This window comes from Megascapheus bottae, chromosome 16, assembly GCF_031878675.1.
Source record: "Megascapheus bottae isolate mThoBot1 chromosome 16, mThoBot2.hap1, whole genome shotgun sequence".
Taxonomy (NCBI): domain Eukaryota; kingdom Metazoa; phylum Chordata; class Mammalia; order Rodentia; family Geomyidae; genus Megascapheus; species Megascapheus bottae.
The window spans coordinates 44,743,851-44,755,426 of record NC_143524.1 but is presented as its reverse complement, the minus strand read 5'-3'; the positions used below and the strand labels follow the sequence as shown (position 1 = coordinate 44,755,426).

Genomic DNA, 11,576 nt, shown 5'->3' with positions numbered 1-11,576 from the left:
CAATTTGAGCCTTTGCATCTGGTCTCAAAAACGGGGTTTGTGTTAGTTTTCTCTCTAGTATCCTTTTGTTTGTCTATTGTTTTGGTTTTGTGTTGGTCCTGGGGCTTGAACTCAGGACCTGGGCGCTGTCCCAGAGGCCTTTTTGCTCAAGGCTAGCACTCTACCACTTGAGCTACAGTTCCACGTGTGTGTGTGTGTGTGTGTGTGTGTGTGTGTGTGTGTGTGTGGTTTATTGGAGAAAAAGTCTTACAGACTTTCCTGCTGGGGCTGGCTTCCAACTTTGATTTTCGTATCTCAGTTTCCTGAGTAGCTTGGCATACAGGCGTGAGCTAAGGGTGCCAGGCAAACTTTCAGACTCGGAAAACTCTCCTGATCCCAGCGTAAGCTTGTGAAGAATGCACGCAGAAACCATACCCATTTTGTTGTTGGGAAGTCAAAGAAAGGCTGGTGAGGAGCCAAGCCATGCCGGTCACCACCCAGTCACTCTGGAGCCAGCACCCAAGCCCACAGCCTGGCTTTCCAGAGATGGGCCACGTGGAGCAAGAAGCAGGTCCGGGACGCTGTCGTCGGTACCGGGACGAGAAAGCCGGAGTCCACAGGCGGCAGGGCCCAGGGTGGGGATCGGGTGCCTGAAGCCGGCGTGGGGCGAGGTGGGCGTGCAGGGGCGGGGCGGGAGGAGGGGCCGGGAGGGCCGCGGGGCGCCGCGTGCTGGGGAGCGCAGAGCCCCGAGGGCGCAGGGCGGCGCTGGACGAGCTCCCCCGCGTGGACGGCGCTGCAGCCCGGGCCGGCTCGGAGCTCGGGGCGCGCACGGTGGTCCTCGGAGCCCGCGGAGACGCAGGTAAGGCGCGCGCGCCGCCGAGGCTGGGAACGCCGCGCCGCAGCCCCGGCTACCGGGACCCCCGCCCCCAGGCCGCCGCCCTTCTCCGGGAGAAAGCAGATCCGACGCGGGGGGCGGTTCCCCTGCCGAGGGGCCCACGGCCGCGCGCGGGACTCGGGGTTTGGGGCCCCGCCTGACACGGCGGCGGGTTGCGGAGCCTCCGGGCTCCCCCCAACACACACCCCGGGCCGCAGAAAGATCCCCGCCACCCAGAACACGCGCGCGACGCCGGGCGGCCGCTCCCACCGACCTGCGGAGCAGATCCACGCCCCCCGCACCCACCAGCCGAGGGGTCCCGCCGCGGCCCCTTCTAATTCCGAGTTTCTCATTCTTCCCTTTGCTGGTCCCAGGGCTTGAAGCAGGTACTGCTGTCCCTCCTGCACTTATTTTCTTTCTTTCTTTCTTTCTTTCTTTCTTTCTTTCCTTCCTTCCTTCCTTCCTTCCTTCCTTCCTTCCTTCCTTCCTTCCTTCCTTCCTTTCCCTCTTTCTCTCTCTTTCTTTCTTTCTCTCTTTCTTTCTTTGTGTCTTTCTTCTCCCTCCCTTCCTTCTTTCTTTCCTTCCTTCCTTTCTTTCCTCCTCCTCCTGCCTTCTTCCTCCTTCTCCTTCTTCCTCCTCCTCCTCCCCTCCTCCTACTTTTCTTTTTCACTTGGTCTTTGCACTTCTGCCCAGGACCTGGGTGCTGTCCCTGTACTTTTCCCCCTCTAGGCTGGTGCTTTACCAGGAAAGTCACTCATGGGGCATACAAAGCACTTTAGGATTCATTGAACTCCTGAGGATGAAAACCATCAAGATTCCCCATCGCTGTCACTTCACACTTGCCGAAGCACGTTCTATGTGAAGGGTGGTCTTGCTTAAAATACTTTCCAAGAGGATGATAAGGCAAGAAACTCCATCTTATTGATGGAAAACGAAGCTTAGAGTGGAGAAGGGACAAAGACTACACCCGCTGGCAAAATATGGGTAGAAACACACATCTCTTGATGACCAGGACATAAGTGCTGGCTATGAATGATAAGGACGCGGAGGGGGGGGTGTTGTTATCAGAGAGGGTAAAGAACAGGAAGGCTTTTGAAGGAGTAAGTATGGCTAAGAACAAGAAGGGAGTACTGAGAACCCCATGGGTTCTGCTGGGCTGTGGGAGGAGCGATAGGGAGACAGGAATAAGAACAATGTGGCCAGGCTGCCCTGGCATTTCTCTGGTGTTTGCAGTCTCTACAGCACTTTCCCATGTATTGTCTCCTTCACTCCTTGTGTGAGGTAAGCAGGTCAGGGACAATTGCCTCCATCCTGCAGATGCGGTTCAGAGGAAATAAATGCAGTGCTCAAGGTCACACAGGGAGACGTACAGGAATCATGAAAAGCCCTCTTGCAAAGCAAGATCACAGGCCAAGACTGGGACTTGGACTGTGTGTGTGCCATTTGTGGGTGTGGATGGCCACGCCTTTCGTGAGTACACAGGGAAGAGGGTTGCAAAGCCGTTGCCCTGTTTGGGGGCGAAGAATGTTTGCCCTTTGGATTAAAAGGGGTTCAGGTGCAAGGAGTGTCTAGATTTCCAGAGCAGGCTTAGAATTCATCTTTCGCTAATGCATGCCACCTGCTCAAGGTGGCCTCTTTGAGCCTTTCTTTCCCAGTCTAAAGAGAATGAATCTTTTGGCCTGCCCTTGAAGTTGCTTTTTACAGTATAGAAAACTGTCTTCATAAATTGGTGGGAGTGTGTATTCAAGAAAGAGGGATGCTCTTCTAGAAGAGGTGTTGATTCGTTGTTTTTTTTTTCTTGATTGCCTGTGGTGTATGCAAGCTGAGAGAATAAAGGAATTCATGGAGCAGAGGTCATTGCCCTTATACCTTCCACCAGGCAGGCAGATATGCATAAACACACAGACACACACACACACACACACACACACAATGGCAACACTCTAATAAGGCTTTGTGCAATGCACATTAAGCATAGATAAGAGGGAGAGATGAATAAACTAGAGGATAGGAAGAGAGTTGTGTCAGGAGATTAAACAAGTGATACTGGAGATGAATAAGGATGAATAAGAGATTGCTGAACAGATAGAAAGGAGAAAGGAACAGATTGCCAGTGGCTCACACCTGTAACGTTAGCTACTTAAGAGATTGAGATCTAAGGAGCATAGTTCAAAGCCAGTCTGGATGGGACAGTCTAAGAGAGACTCTTATTTCCAGTTAACCACCAGAAAGCTGGAAGTGGAGATGTGATTCAAGTGGTAGAATGCTAGCCTTGAACAAAGAAAACCTCAAGGATAGTGCCCAGGCCCTGAGTTCAAGCCCCAGCACTGGAACCACAAACAAACAGAAGAAAGGATAAAGGGAAATCTTGCCTAGGAAAACAGAATGAGCAAATGCAGGAGTTATCCAAAGGGCAGAGATGTTTGGAGAATGGCTGTGGCTCAGCCTCAGCCACAGGCAATGTGAAGAACCATAAGAAGATGGGGCCAGTGGCCGGCCACATCCTGAGGAGTTTGAATGACAGAAGACTTTAGATTCTACCTAGCAGAAAGCAGGGAACTTATAGGGGAAAGATCTGTGGAAGGAGAGTCAGAACATCTGGTGTCTGGTTTCAGCTTTGCCACAACTAGATTGTTAGAACATAATTTCCTCTGGGGGCTGTTTTTCCCACTGGTTGATAAAGGGGTTAGGCCAATAGCATGAACATCAAGATCCCTTCCCAATTCTGTTCCTGTGCCTCCTTCCAATGACATTTTAAGGCCTACTCCTTCTAGTCCCCTCCCACACTACCACTCTCGATTCACAGTAGTAACAACCATCACCCCCGACGACAGTGGCAACATGATACATCCCACACATTGCTTGTGGGTCCCTTACCTGTTTTCTGTGGCTTCATCCTTAACTCCAGACTCTAAAAATATTCATCCAGAAAGAGTCACTGAACACAGAAATGGGAAACCAAAAAGAACCAATGACGATTTTCCCCTAGAGAAACCTCAAGAAAAATCTCACCAAGCTGGGTGCAGTAGCTCGTGCCTGTAATCCTAGCTACTCCGGAGGCTGAGATCTGAGGATCAGGGTTCAAAGCCAGCCAGGCACTAAAGTTCATGAGACTCTTATCTCCAATTAACCAGTAGAAAACTGGAAATGGTGCTGAGGCTCCAGTGGTAGGGCAGTAGCCTTAAGCTAAAGAGCTCAGGGATAGTGCCCGGGCCCAGAGTTCAAGCACCATGACCCCCCCCAAAAAAAAAAATCTCACCAAGATATTCAGTTCATCCATCACATCACATCACAGCTTTATGCTCCAACCCCCAAGTTAGAGCCTGGCTGAATTCAGTTAATGTGAGGGAAATCGAGCCTGGCATACAACTAGAGTAGAAGAGCCTTAGAATACAAGATAATAAAGAAATGTTAGCTTATCTTCCAAACTTTCCAACATCTCCCTTATTGGATCTGGACTAAGACTGGCAGGTGTCTGTAGCACAGGAAACGACAGTAGACTGGAGAAGAAAGAATGCCCATGATGTAAGGAGGCTGCATTTGGGATGCTATGTAGCTCAGAATCAGGGAAACACTGCCGTTTGTATTGGAAAAATAGCCAGGCGGTGCACAAAAACTGGGCTCTCATCCAAGCTCTGCCATTTACTGACTGGGTCATTTTAGAATAGTCACTTCTCCTTTTCGAGTCTCAGTTTCCCCAACTACTTGAACCATAGCACCACTTTTGGCTTTTTGGGTAGTTTGTTGGAGATAAGAGCCTGAAGGACTTTCCTTCCCAGGATAGCTTCAAACTGTGTGATTCTCAAAACTCAGCCTCCCAAGTAGCTAAATTTACAAGCACAAGCTACTGGCATCCAGCAATGATCTTTAAAGTTCTTTTCAGCTTGCTCAGCAACTATTCACAATTTGGAAGAAAGAACTTGCCTCTTTCCAAGTTCAAGTGGAAACCTTGCCAGAACAGGAATTCTGTCTTCTCTATCAAGGGAGCATGGTCAACAGTAACTATCCTGGAGAAAGAAGCCAAGAAATAGCCAATGTTGTTGACTGGCAGTCCCCAACTAGGATCTAAAAGGCAGATTATAGAGAACCAACTAGTCCTTTCATCAGCTCTCCTGCTTCCATTAACCCACACAGAATATCTTCTTATTCAGCTCCATCCCTACCCAAACTTAGCACCAAAAGATATGTAACTGTCGCTTCTTCCCATTAGAACCACAAATGTCCAGAAAGACTGGCCAGAGGGCCTGATGGGTGAAAGGTTTTGTGTTTCTTTACTCCCCTCCTTGAATCTGTTTTCTCCTTCCTCAAAAGAGAGCATCTTGGCATGAATTACTTGCTAAGAGGAAAAACAGACGAGCCAACCACTTGGGCCTCATTGGGTCATTTGTGCCAGTTCATCAGCCCAGCCCTTCAGTTTGTCTAAGCGGGGATTTGGAGCATAAATCAGCCCTCAAGACTATTTAAATATCTCAACAGTGCCTAAGTATTGGAAGAAAAAGTCTTCTGCTTTCTCTGTCTTGGGATTTGAGGGACTCAAAATGTCCCCAAAGCACTCCTCCCCCCATCTTATCCACCCAAGATCTCATAGCCCTGTGTTATGATTCAAACTGTCACAAGACCTTAGATTTGTCCAAGATGCCTTCCTTTTTCAGATGTAAATAGAGAGAAGCTGAGATCCAAAAAAGGGAAGTCACTTATGCCCCAAGTTTCACCAAGATAATATGCCTGCATTTCCATTTCTCCTCGTAAAATGAGAGCACTCAGACTAGATGAACTCTGAAGACCCTCTGTTGTCTAAGAGTAAAGCCACCACCACCATCTGTGGACTGTCTAGTGCCAAGCACTGCCTGCATTCCTTTGATTTTTTTTATAGCAAAGTCACACTATAATTAGCTGTAGGAGTATGTTTACTTTCTGTCTGCCCAAACAGATAAATTGGTAATATATCTATTGCTTCTAGGAACTACTTACTGACTTCCATTCTACCACTCCCATCTTTCCGTTGGGATTCTACAAGTCTCTTGTTAAGGTATCATATGCTGGGGTCAGGGAGGATTTTTAGCTGCACCTTTGGCTGCTTCCTGGACACATGTTAAACACAGATTGCTTGCCCAATTAAAACATGAGCCTGGAGTTGGAGAGACAACTTGGCTACTGAATAGTTCCTGTAACTTCAGCTCTGGGCTGGTCAAACCCAGCCGCTACAGGAAAGAGAAAGACTTACTGCACAGCCGTTAGGCACTGACCTTGGGTGAGCCACTGTGTTTCTGAAGTTTGTTCTGTGTATCTAGGTTTTTTTTTTTCTCTCATTCTTTTTCTGCCTCTTTTCTGTTTTGCAGCTCTGAGCATGCCACTGTCTCTTAGCTTCTTTTGCTCAAGGCTGGTGCTTTACCATTTGAGTCACAGCTTTACTTCCAGCTTTTTCCCCCCTTTGTGGTTAATTGGAGATAAGAGTCTCCCAGACTGGGGCCGGGAGTTTGGCCTAGTGGTAGAGTGCCTGCCTAGCATGCACGAAGACCCAGGTTCAATTCCTCGGTACCACATACATAGCAAAAAGCCAGAAGTGGTGCTGTGGCTCAAGTGGTAGAGCCCTAGCCTTGAGAAAAATCCAGGGACAGTGCTCAGGCCCTGAGCCCAAGCCCAGGACTGGCAAAAAAAAAAAAGAGTCTCAGACTTTCTGGCCCCATCTGGCTTCGAACCTCATCTTCAGATCTCAGCCTCCTGAGTAGCTAGGATGACAGATGTGAGCTCTATTGATAGGTAAGGAAACTATGGTAACAGTTTTATTGCCATTTTATTTTCTTCAGAATGGGCAGACACATACTGTGTGTCTGTTGTCTACCTGTACACCTATCTGAAGCTCTTCTTCCTTCAACTCTCAAGTTAGCCATTCCATCACTAGACACTGTCACCTCATGTCTACCCCACCTCCCATTTTGTCATCCCCTCTGTCCTGTTCCCAGGACTCAGCATCTTGCTCCTAAGCAATCTCAAGACTTACCACCAGGACCTGCCTCAGCTACTGTCCCCTCTGAGCCACAAAGAAGCCAAAGGATTCATTCTCCTCCTCGACTCCGTTATTATTCAGGACTTGTATAAAGGGGTTACAATTCTATAAGTCAGGTAATGAGTAAAATGATTCTTGAGCAATGTCATCCCTCCTTCATTTTCTCGCTCCTGTCCCTGCCTGAAAGTTGCATAGTTTACTTTTTACATAGTAGATGTTAAATCCTATGATTCTGTTTGTTAACCTTTTCTCCCTCCATTTCTATGGCCACTTTTTGCTGTCCCCCATCTCTACTATATGAAGGAGGACTTCAGGACCAGTGAACTCTGTGTATTTAGCGTGTAGAGAAGTCCTGAAAGCAGACACATTCACTCCACCATTGATATTCTGATATCATGAGCCTCAGTTTCCCATGGAAGGAGCTAGATTAAATCATTCCTAAAGATCTGATGCTGGTGGCTCATGCTTATAATTCTAGCTATTCTGAAGGCTGAGATCTGAGGATCTTGGTTCAGAGTCAGCTTAGACAGACAAATCCATGAAATTCTTATCACCTGTTAACCAGCAAAAAGTCAACAGTACAGGTATAATTCAAGTATAACTCAAGCCTTGAGCACAAAAGCTAAACAAGAATGAAAGGCCTTGAGTTCAAGCAATAGTACCAGCACAAATAGTAGTAGTAGTAGTAGTAGTAGTAGTAGTAGTAGTAGTAGTAGTATCTAAAGGCCTTCTAGCCTGAAGTTCAGTGACTTACATAATCCAAAGAAAGGAAAGACTGATATGGTATACAGAGGTCAGGAAGACTTCATTTGCAAGTTCTTATTGGGCATCTATGGTATGCTGTCACAGTACATCTATACAGCAGTGAGGAAAACTGTCTTCACCGAGCCTTTGGTATAGTGGAGAAGACAGTCAAGTAAACACATAATGACAAGAAATCACAATGTTGGGATTTGGGGCTGGGGTCTGATGGGTGAGGAACTCATTCAAACTATGAGTAACTGAAGCCATCTGTTCCCTTTTTTCTCTCACCATTATAGCATTCACAGATCTTCCTCCACCTCAATTTCCATTGCTATGGAGACTATGAATGGGACCACGACCTTGTATGAGAGTCTGCACGCAGTACTGAAGGCTCTGAATGCTTCTCTTCATAACAACTTGCTGTGTCGGTTAGGACAAGGGCAAGGGTCAGGACCAGAACCCAGCAAGCAAAAGGAGATGCTACAGGCTGGCCTGCCAGGCCGCAATGACAACTCCTACATGTATATTCTCTTCGTCATGTTCCTTTTTGCTGTCACTGTGGGCAGCCTCATCCTGGGATACACACGTTCCCGCAAAGTGGACAAGCGTAGTGACCCATATCATGTGTATATCAAGAACCGTGTGTCTATGATCTGATGTGAAGTGGCTGGGAAAGTCAAGACACATGAGGATTGTTGTTTTTATTTTTACTTTTAGGGGGGCGGGGGGGGGGAATTTCCAGAACTCAGCGATGTATCATAGCAGGCTTCCATGTCTCTTTCTGTAAGATCCACAAAAAACAGTGCTAAGATAGGGCACTACTAGGGCTTAGTGGGACTGAGCCTTGTACATGAGACTTTCTTCAGGCAGAGACAGACATTATAAACAGTGGGAGCCCATGAACATAGAAGTACAAAAAGGGCCTGGTGTGGTAGCGTATGTCTGTAATACCAGCTACTCCAGAGCAAGATTATAGTTCAAGGCAGTTGGGGGAAAATTAGTGAAACTCAATCTTAAAAACAAAGTTAAAGTGATGACATTGACCGACATTCATTGAACTCATTTACTGACATGTTGAGTTGAAACCCTTTTGTACAGCTACTAAAAGATAATAAAAATATTGTTTTAAAACAAGCTGGAAACTGATAGCTCCCATCTATAATGCCAGCCATTTGGAAGGCTGAGATCTGAGAAGGGAGGTACATGAGGAAAGTCATGACACTCTTATATCCAATCAAGTACCAAGAAGCCAAAAGTGGAACTGTGACTCAAGTGGTAGAGCACTAGCCTTGAGCAAAAAAGCTCAGAGGCAGTACCCAGGTCCTGAGCTCAACTCTCAAACACACACACACACACACACACACACACACACACACACACACACACACACACACAAAATCAGAAGGACAGGAATATAGTTTCAGTGGTAAAGTGCCTGCCTATCAAGTGTGAGGCTCTAGATTCAAACGAGGGGGGGGGAGGGGGGAGGGAGGGAGAGAAGATAATAACTATAATCTGACTGGTAGAAGTGAAAACTCTCTACTTAATAATAAATACTTAAAATAACTATGGCTATGGCAGATGGCTGGAGTATTGGAAGAGGAAGTTTGGCAGAGGAAAATCAAACAAAAAAATGCTCTGGGGGAACATTTCTTTTTCTTTTTTTTAAAATAAAAAAACAACCATGAGAAGCACCAATAATTTCCACCAATAGGAAATCTTGAGTAATATTTCTTCTTCATATCACATTTCATGTTTTTAAATGTATCTAACATTCATGAGTTTGCTTGTCTAGACAGATGAATGCCATGACTAGTACTCTGGAACTTTGATCTGTCCTTTTCAAAATACACTGCCACATATGGGAGATCTGGGCGTGAACGACTTTGAGGCCACGCATGGTGGTACATGCCGGAGCTGACGTGGGAGAAGGAAGCAGGCCTGGTATGGCTGTCCTTGTGACTTGAATGTCCCTTCTGTGAAGGCTCTCTGCATATTTGTATGCACAGGGCTTTCTAAAATAATTCAAATCTTTCCATTTGCAAGTTATAGAAATCTAACATATATTCACATAAATCCAGAAGGGGAGCTATGAGTGGTACGGGGGTAGCTTGTGAGTTCAAAAGAGATGCTGTAAAGTACTTAAACAATTATAGACACCTGGGGCCTGGAATATGAATTCACAAAGTAGTTCAGTGTATCTCATGACTGAAGGTTGGACTAAACAAAAGTGTAGAATGAGCTATTTAAGCATTCTAATATTCTAAGACCTAGGTTTTCCTCTCAGCCCTCACTCCTCACCCAGCTCTATCCTGTCCTACTCACCCGGAACTCCAAACCTCTATCTTGGGGTCTATCCCGCTGGCTCACTCATCCCATCAGATCTTCATCTGAAAAGATTCTGCCCTCTGCTGGCCAAATCCCAGCACGTCGCCTCAAGCCTTGCTCACATCTTCAAAAAGTCCACAGCTCAGAGAGCTTAAAGACTATCTAGCCTAAACTCCCAAATAAAATATAAAAAGTGGAAAAGAGTAAGCAGGTAATAGATTCTGTAACAGTATTAACTGAGTGCATACAATGGACCGATCAATCATCTGGATATACACAGAATATACAAGTAAACATAACAAATACCTGCACATATACTTAAGAGTATTTGCTACATGCAAGGCACTGGTCTAGGCTTTTTACATTTCTTTAACTCATATTTTTGAGACAATCTTGCTGTGTAGCCAGAGCTGATCTGGAGCTTGATATATGGTTCATGCTGGCCTCTAACTACAATTTTCTTGCCTCAGAAAGAGGAGAGAATGCAGCATAGTGGAAAGCTAGTAATCTCCACCTTACCCTTTTCTCCCCAGGACTAGTCAAAATCAAAGTATTTACAAGTCTGCCAAGAAGGAACAAGTGTTGCTGCCTTAACTAGGTCATGTTTTCAGGGGAGTAAGGATGAAAACTTGATGGGTATAAACACCGAAGCTTCTTTTGTGGACATGACTTTTGCTTGATTTTTGTTTGCTGGCACCATTAAGCCATGTCTCTCATTTTACTGAATTGGTTGTGTTATTTATTGGAGCATAGGGAATACAGATAAATATTAGGGGAAAAGAATCCCTCAAGCATGTAATCCTAGATACTTAGGAGGCAGAGCTTGGGGGAATTGAGCTTTGAGGCCAACTGGCCTAAACATTTTCAAGACTCCATTCCACATGCTGACGAGGTGTGGGGCATGTTATCACAGTTATGGAGGAGCACAGTGCTTGACACAGTGATGCACACCTGTCATTCCAGCAACACAGAGGAGCAATAAGTAAGAAGATTCCAGCCCAGGCCAGCCCTGGGAATAAAGAGAGAGCCTACCTCAAAAATATGCAAAGCACTGGTTGCTAGCTGCTGAGGAGCTGTAATCCTAGATACTTAGAAGGCTGAGATCTTAGGATCAAGGTTTAAAGCCACCCTGTGCAGGAAAGTCCATGAGACTCTTATCTCCAATTAAACAGAGAAGAGAGAGAGAGAGAGAGAGAGAGAGAGAGAGAGAGAGAGAGAGAGAGAGAGAGAGAGAGAGAGAGAGAGAGAGAGAGAGAGAGAGAGACACAGAGAGACACAGAGAGAGACACAGAGAGAGACACAGAGAGAGACACAGAGGAAGAGAGAGAGAGAGAGAGAGAGAGAGAGAGAGAGAGAGAGAGAGAGAGAGAGAGAGAGAGAGAGAGGAAGAAGAAGAAGAAGGAGGAGGAGGGGGGATAAAGGCAGGCAGGCTGTGGTTCAAGTGGTAGAGCACTAGCCTTGAACAAAAAAGCTCAAGGACAGCACCCAGACCCTGAGTTCAAGCCCCAGGACAGGTGTGGGGGGGGCTAGAGATGTGACTTAAGGCAAAGTAACTGCCTATCAAGCAACAAGGCCTTGAATTCGGTACCTAGTGCTGAGGAAGGAAGGGAGGGAGGGAGGGAGGGAGGGAGGAAAGAAAGAAGG

The 11,576-nt window shown here is 46.5% G+C and overlaps 1 protein-coding gene across 2 annotated transcripts; it reads left to right on the top strand.

Annotated features, from left to right (window-relative positions):
- Nucleotides 1–768: 768 nt before the first annotated feature.
- Kcne3 (potassium voltage-gated channel subfamily E regulatory subunit 3) lies at nt 769–8,722 on the top strand. 2 transcript variants are annotated; one of them, XM_090349110.1, is made up of 3 exons: nt 769–838; nt 6,817–6,976; nt 7,901–8,722. In XM_090349110.1, the coding sequence occupies exon 3, from the start codon at nt 7,938–7,940 to the stop codon at nt 8,259–8,261; it is 324 nt and encodes a 107-aa protein (XP_090205236.1). In that variant the 5' UTR covers nt 769–838; nt 6,817–6,976; nt 7,901–7,937; the 3' UTR covers nt 8,262–8,722. The 2 variants fall into 2 exon arrangements, with proteins under 2 accessions (XP_090205236.1, XP_090205237.1); XM_090349111.1 differs by lacking the exon at nt 769–838 and having other exon boundaries at nt 6,390–6,976.
- Nucleotides 8,723–11,576: the final 2,854 nt, after the last annotated feature.

What these genes read in the sequence shown, in the direction of transcription:
- Kcne3 (XM_090349110.1), top strand. Translation starts at nt 7,938, where the DNA reads ATGGAGACTATGAATGGGACCACGACCTTGTATGAGAGTCTGCACGCA.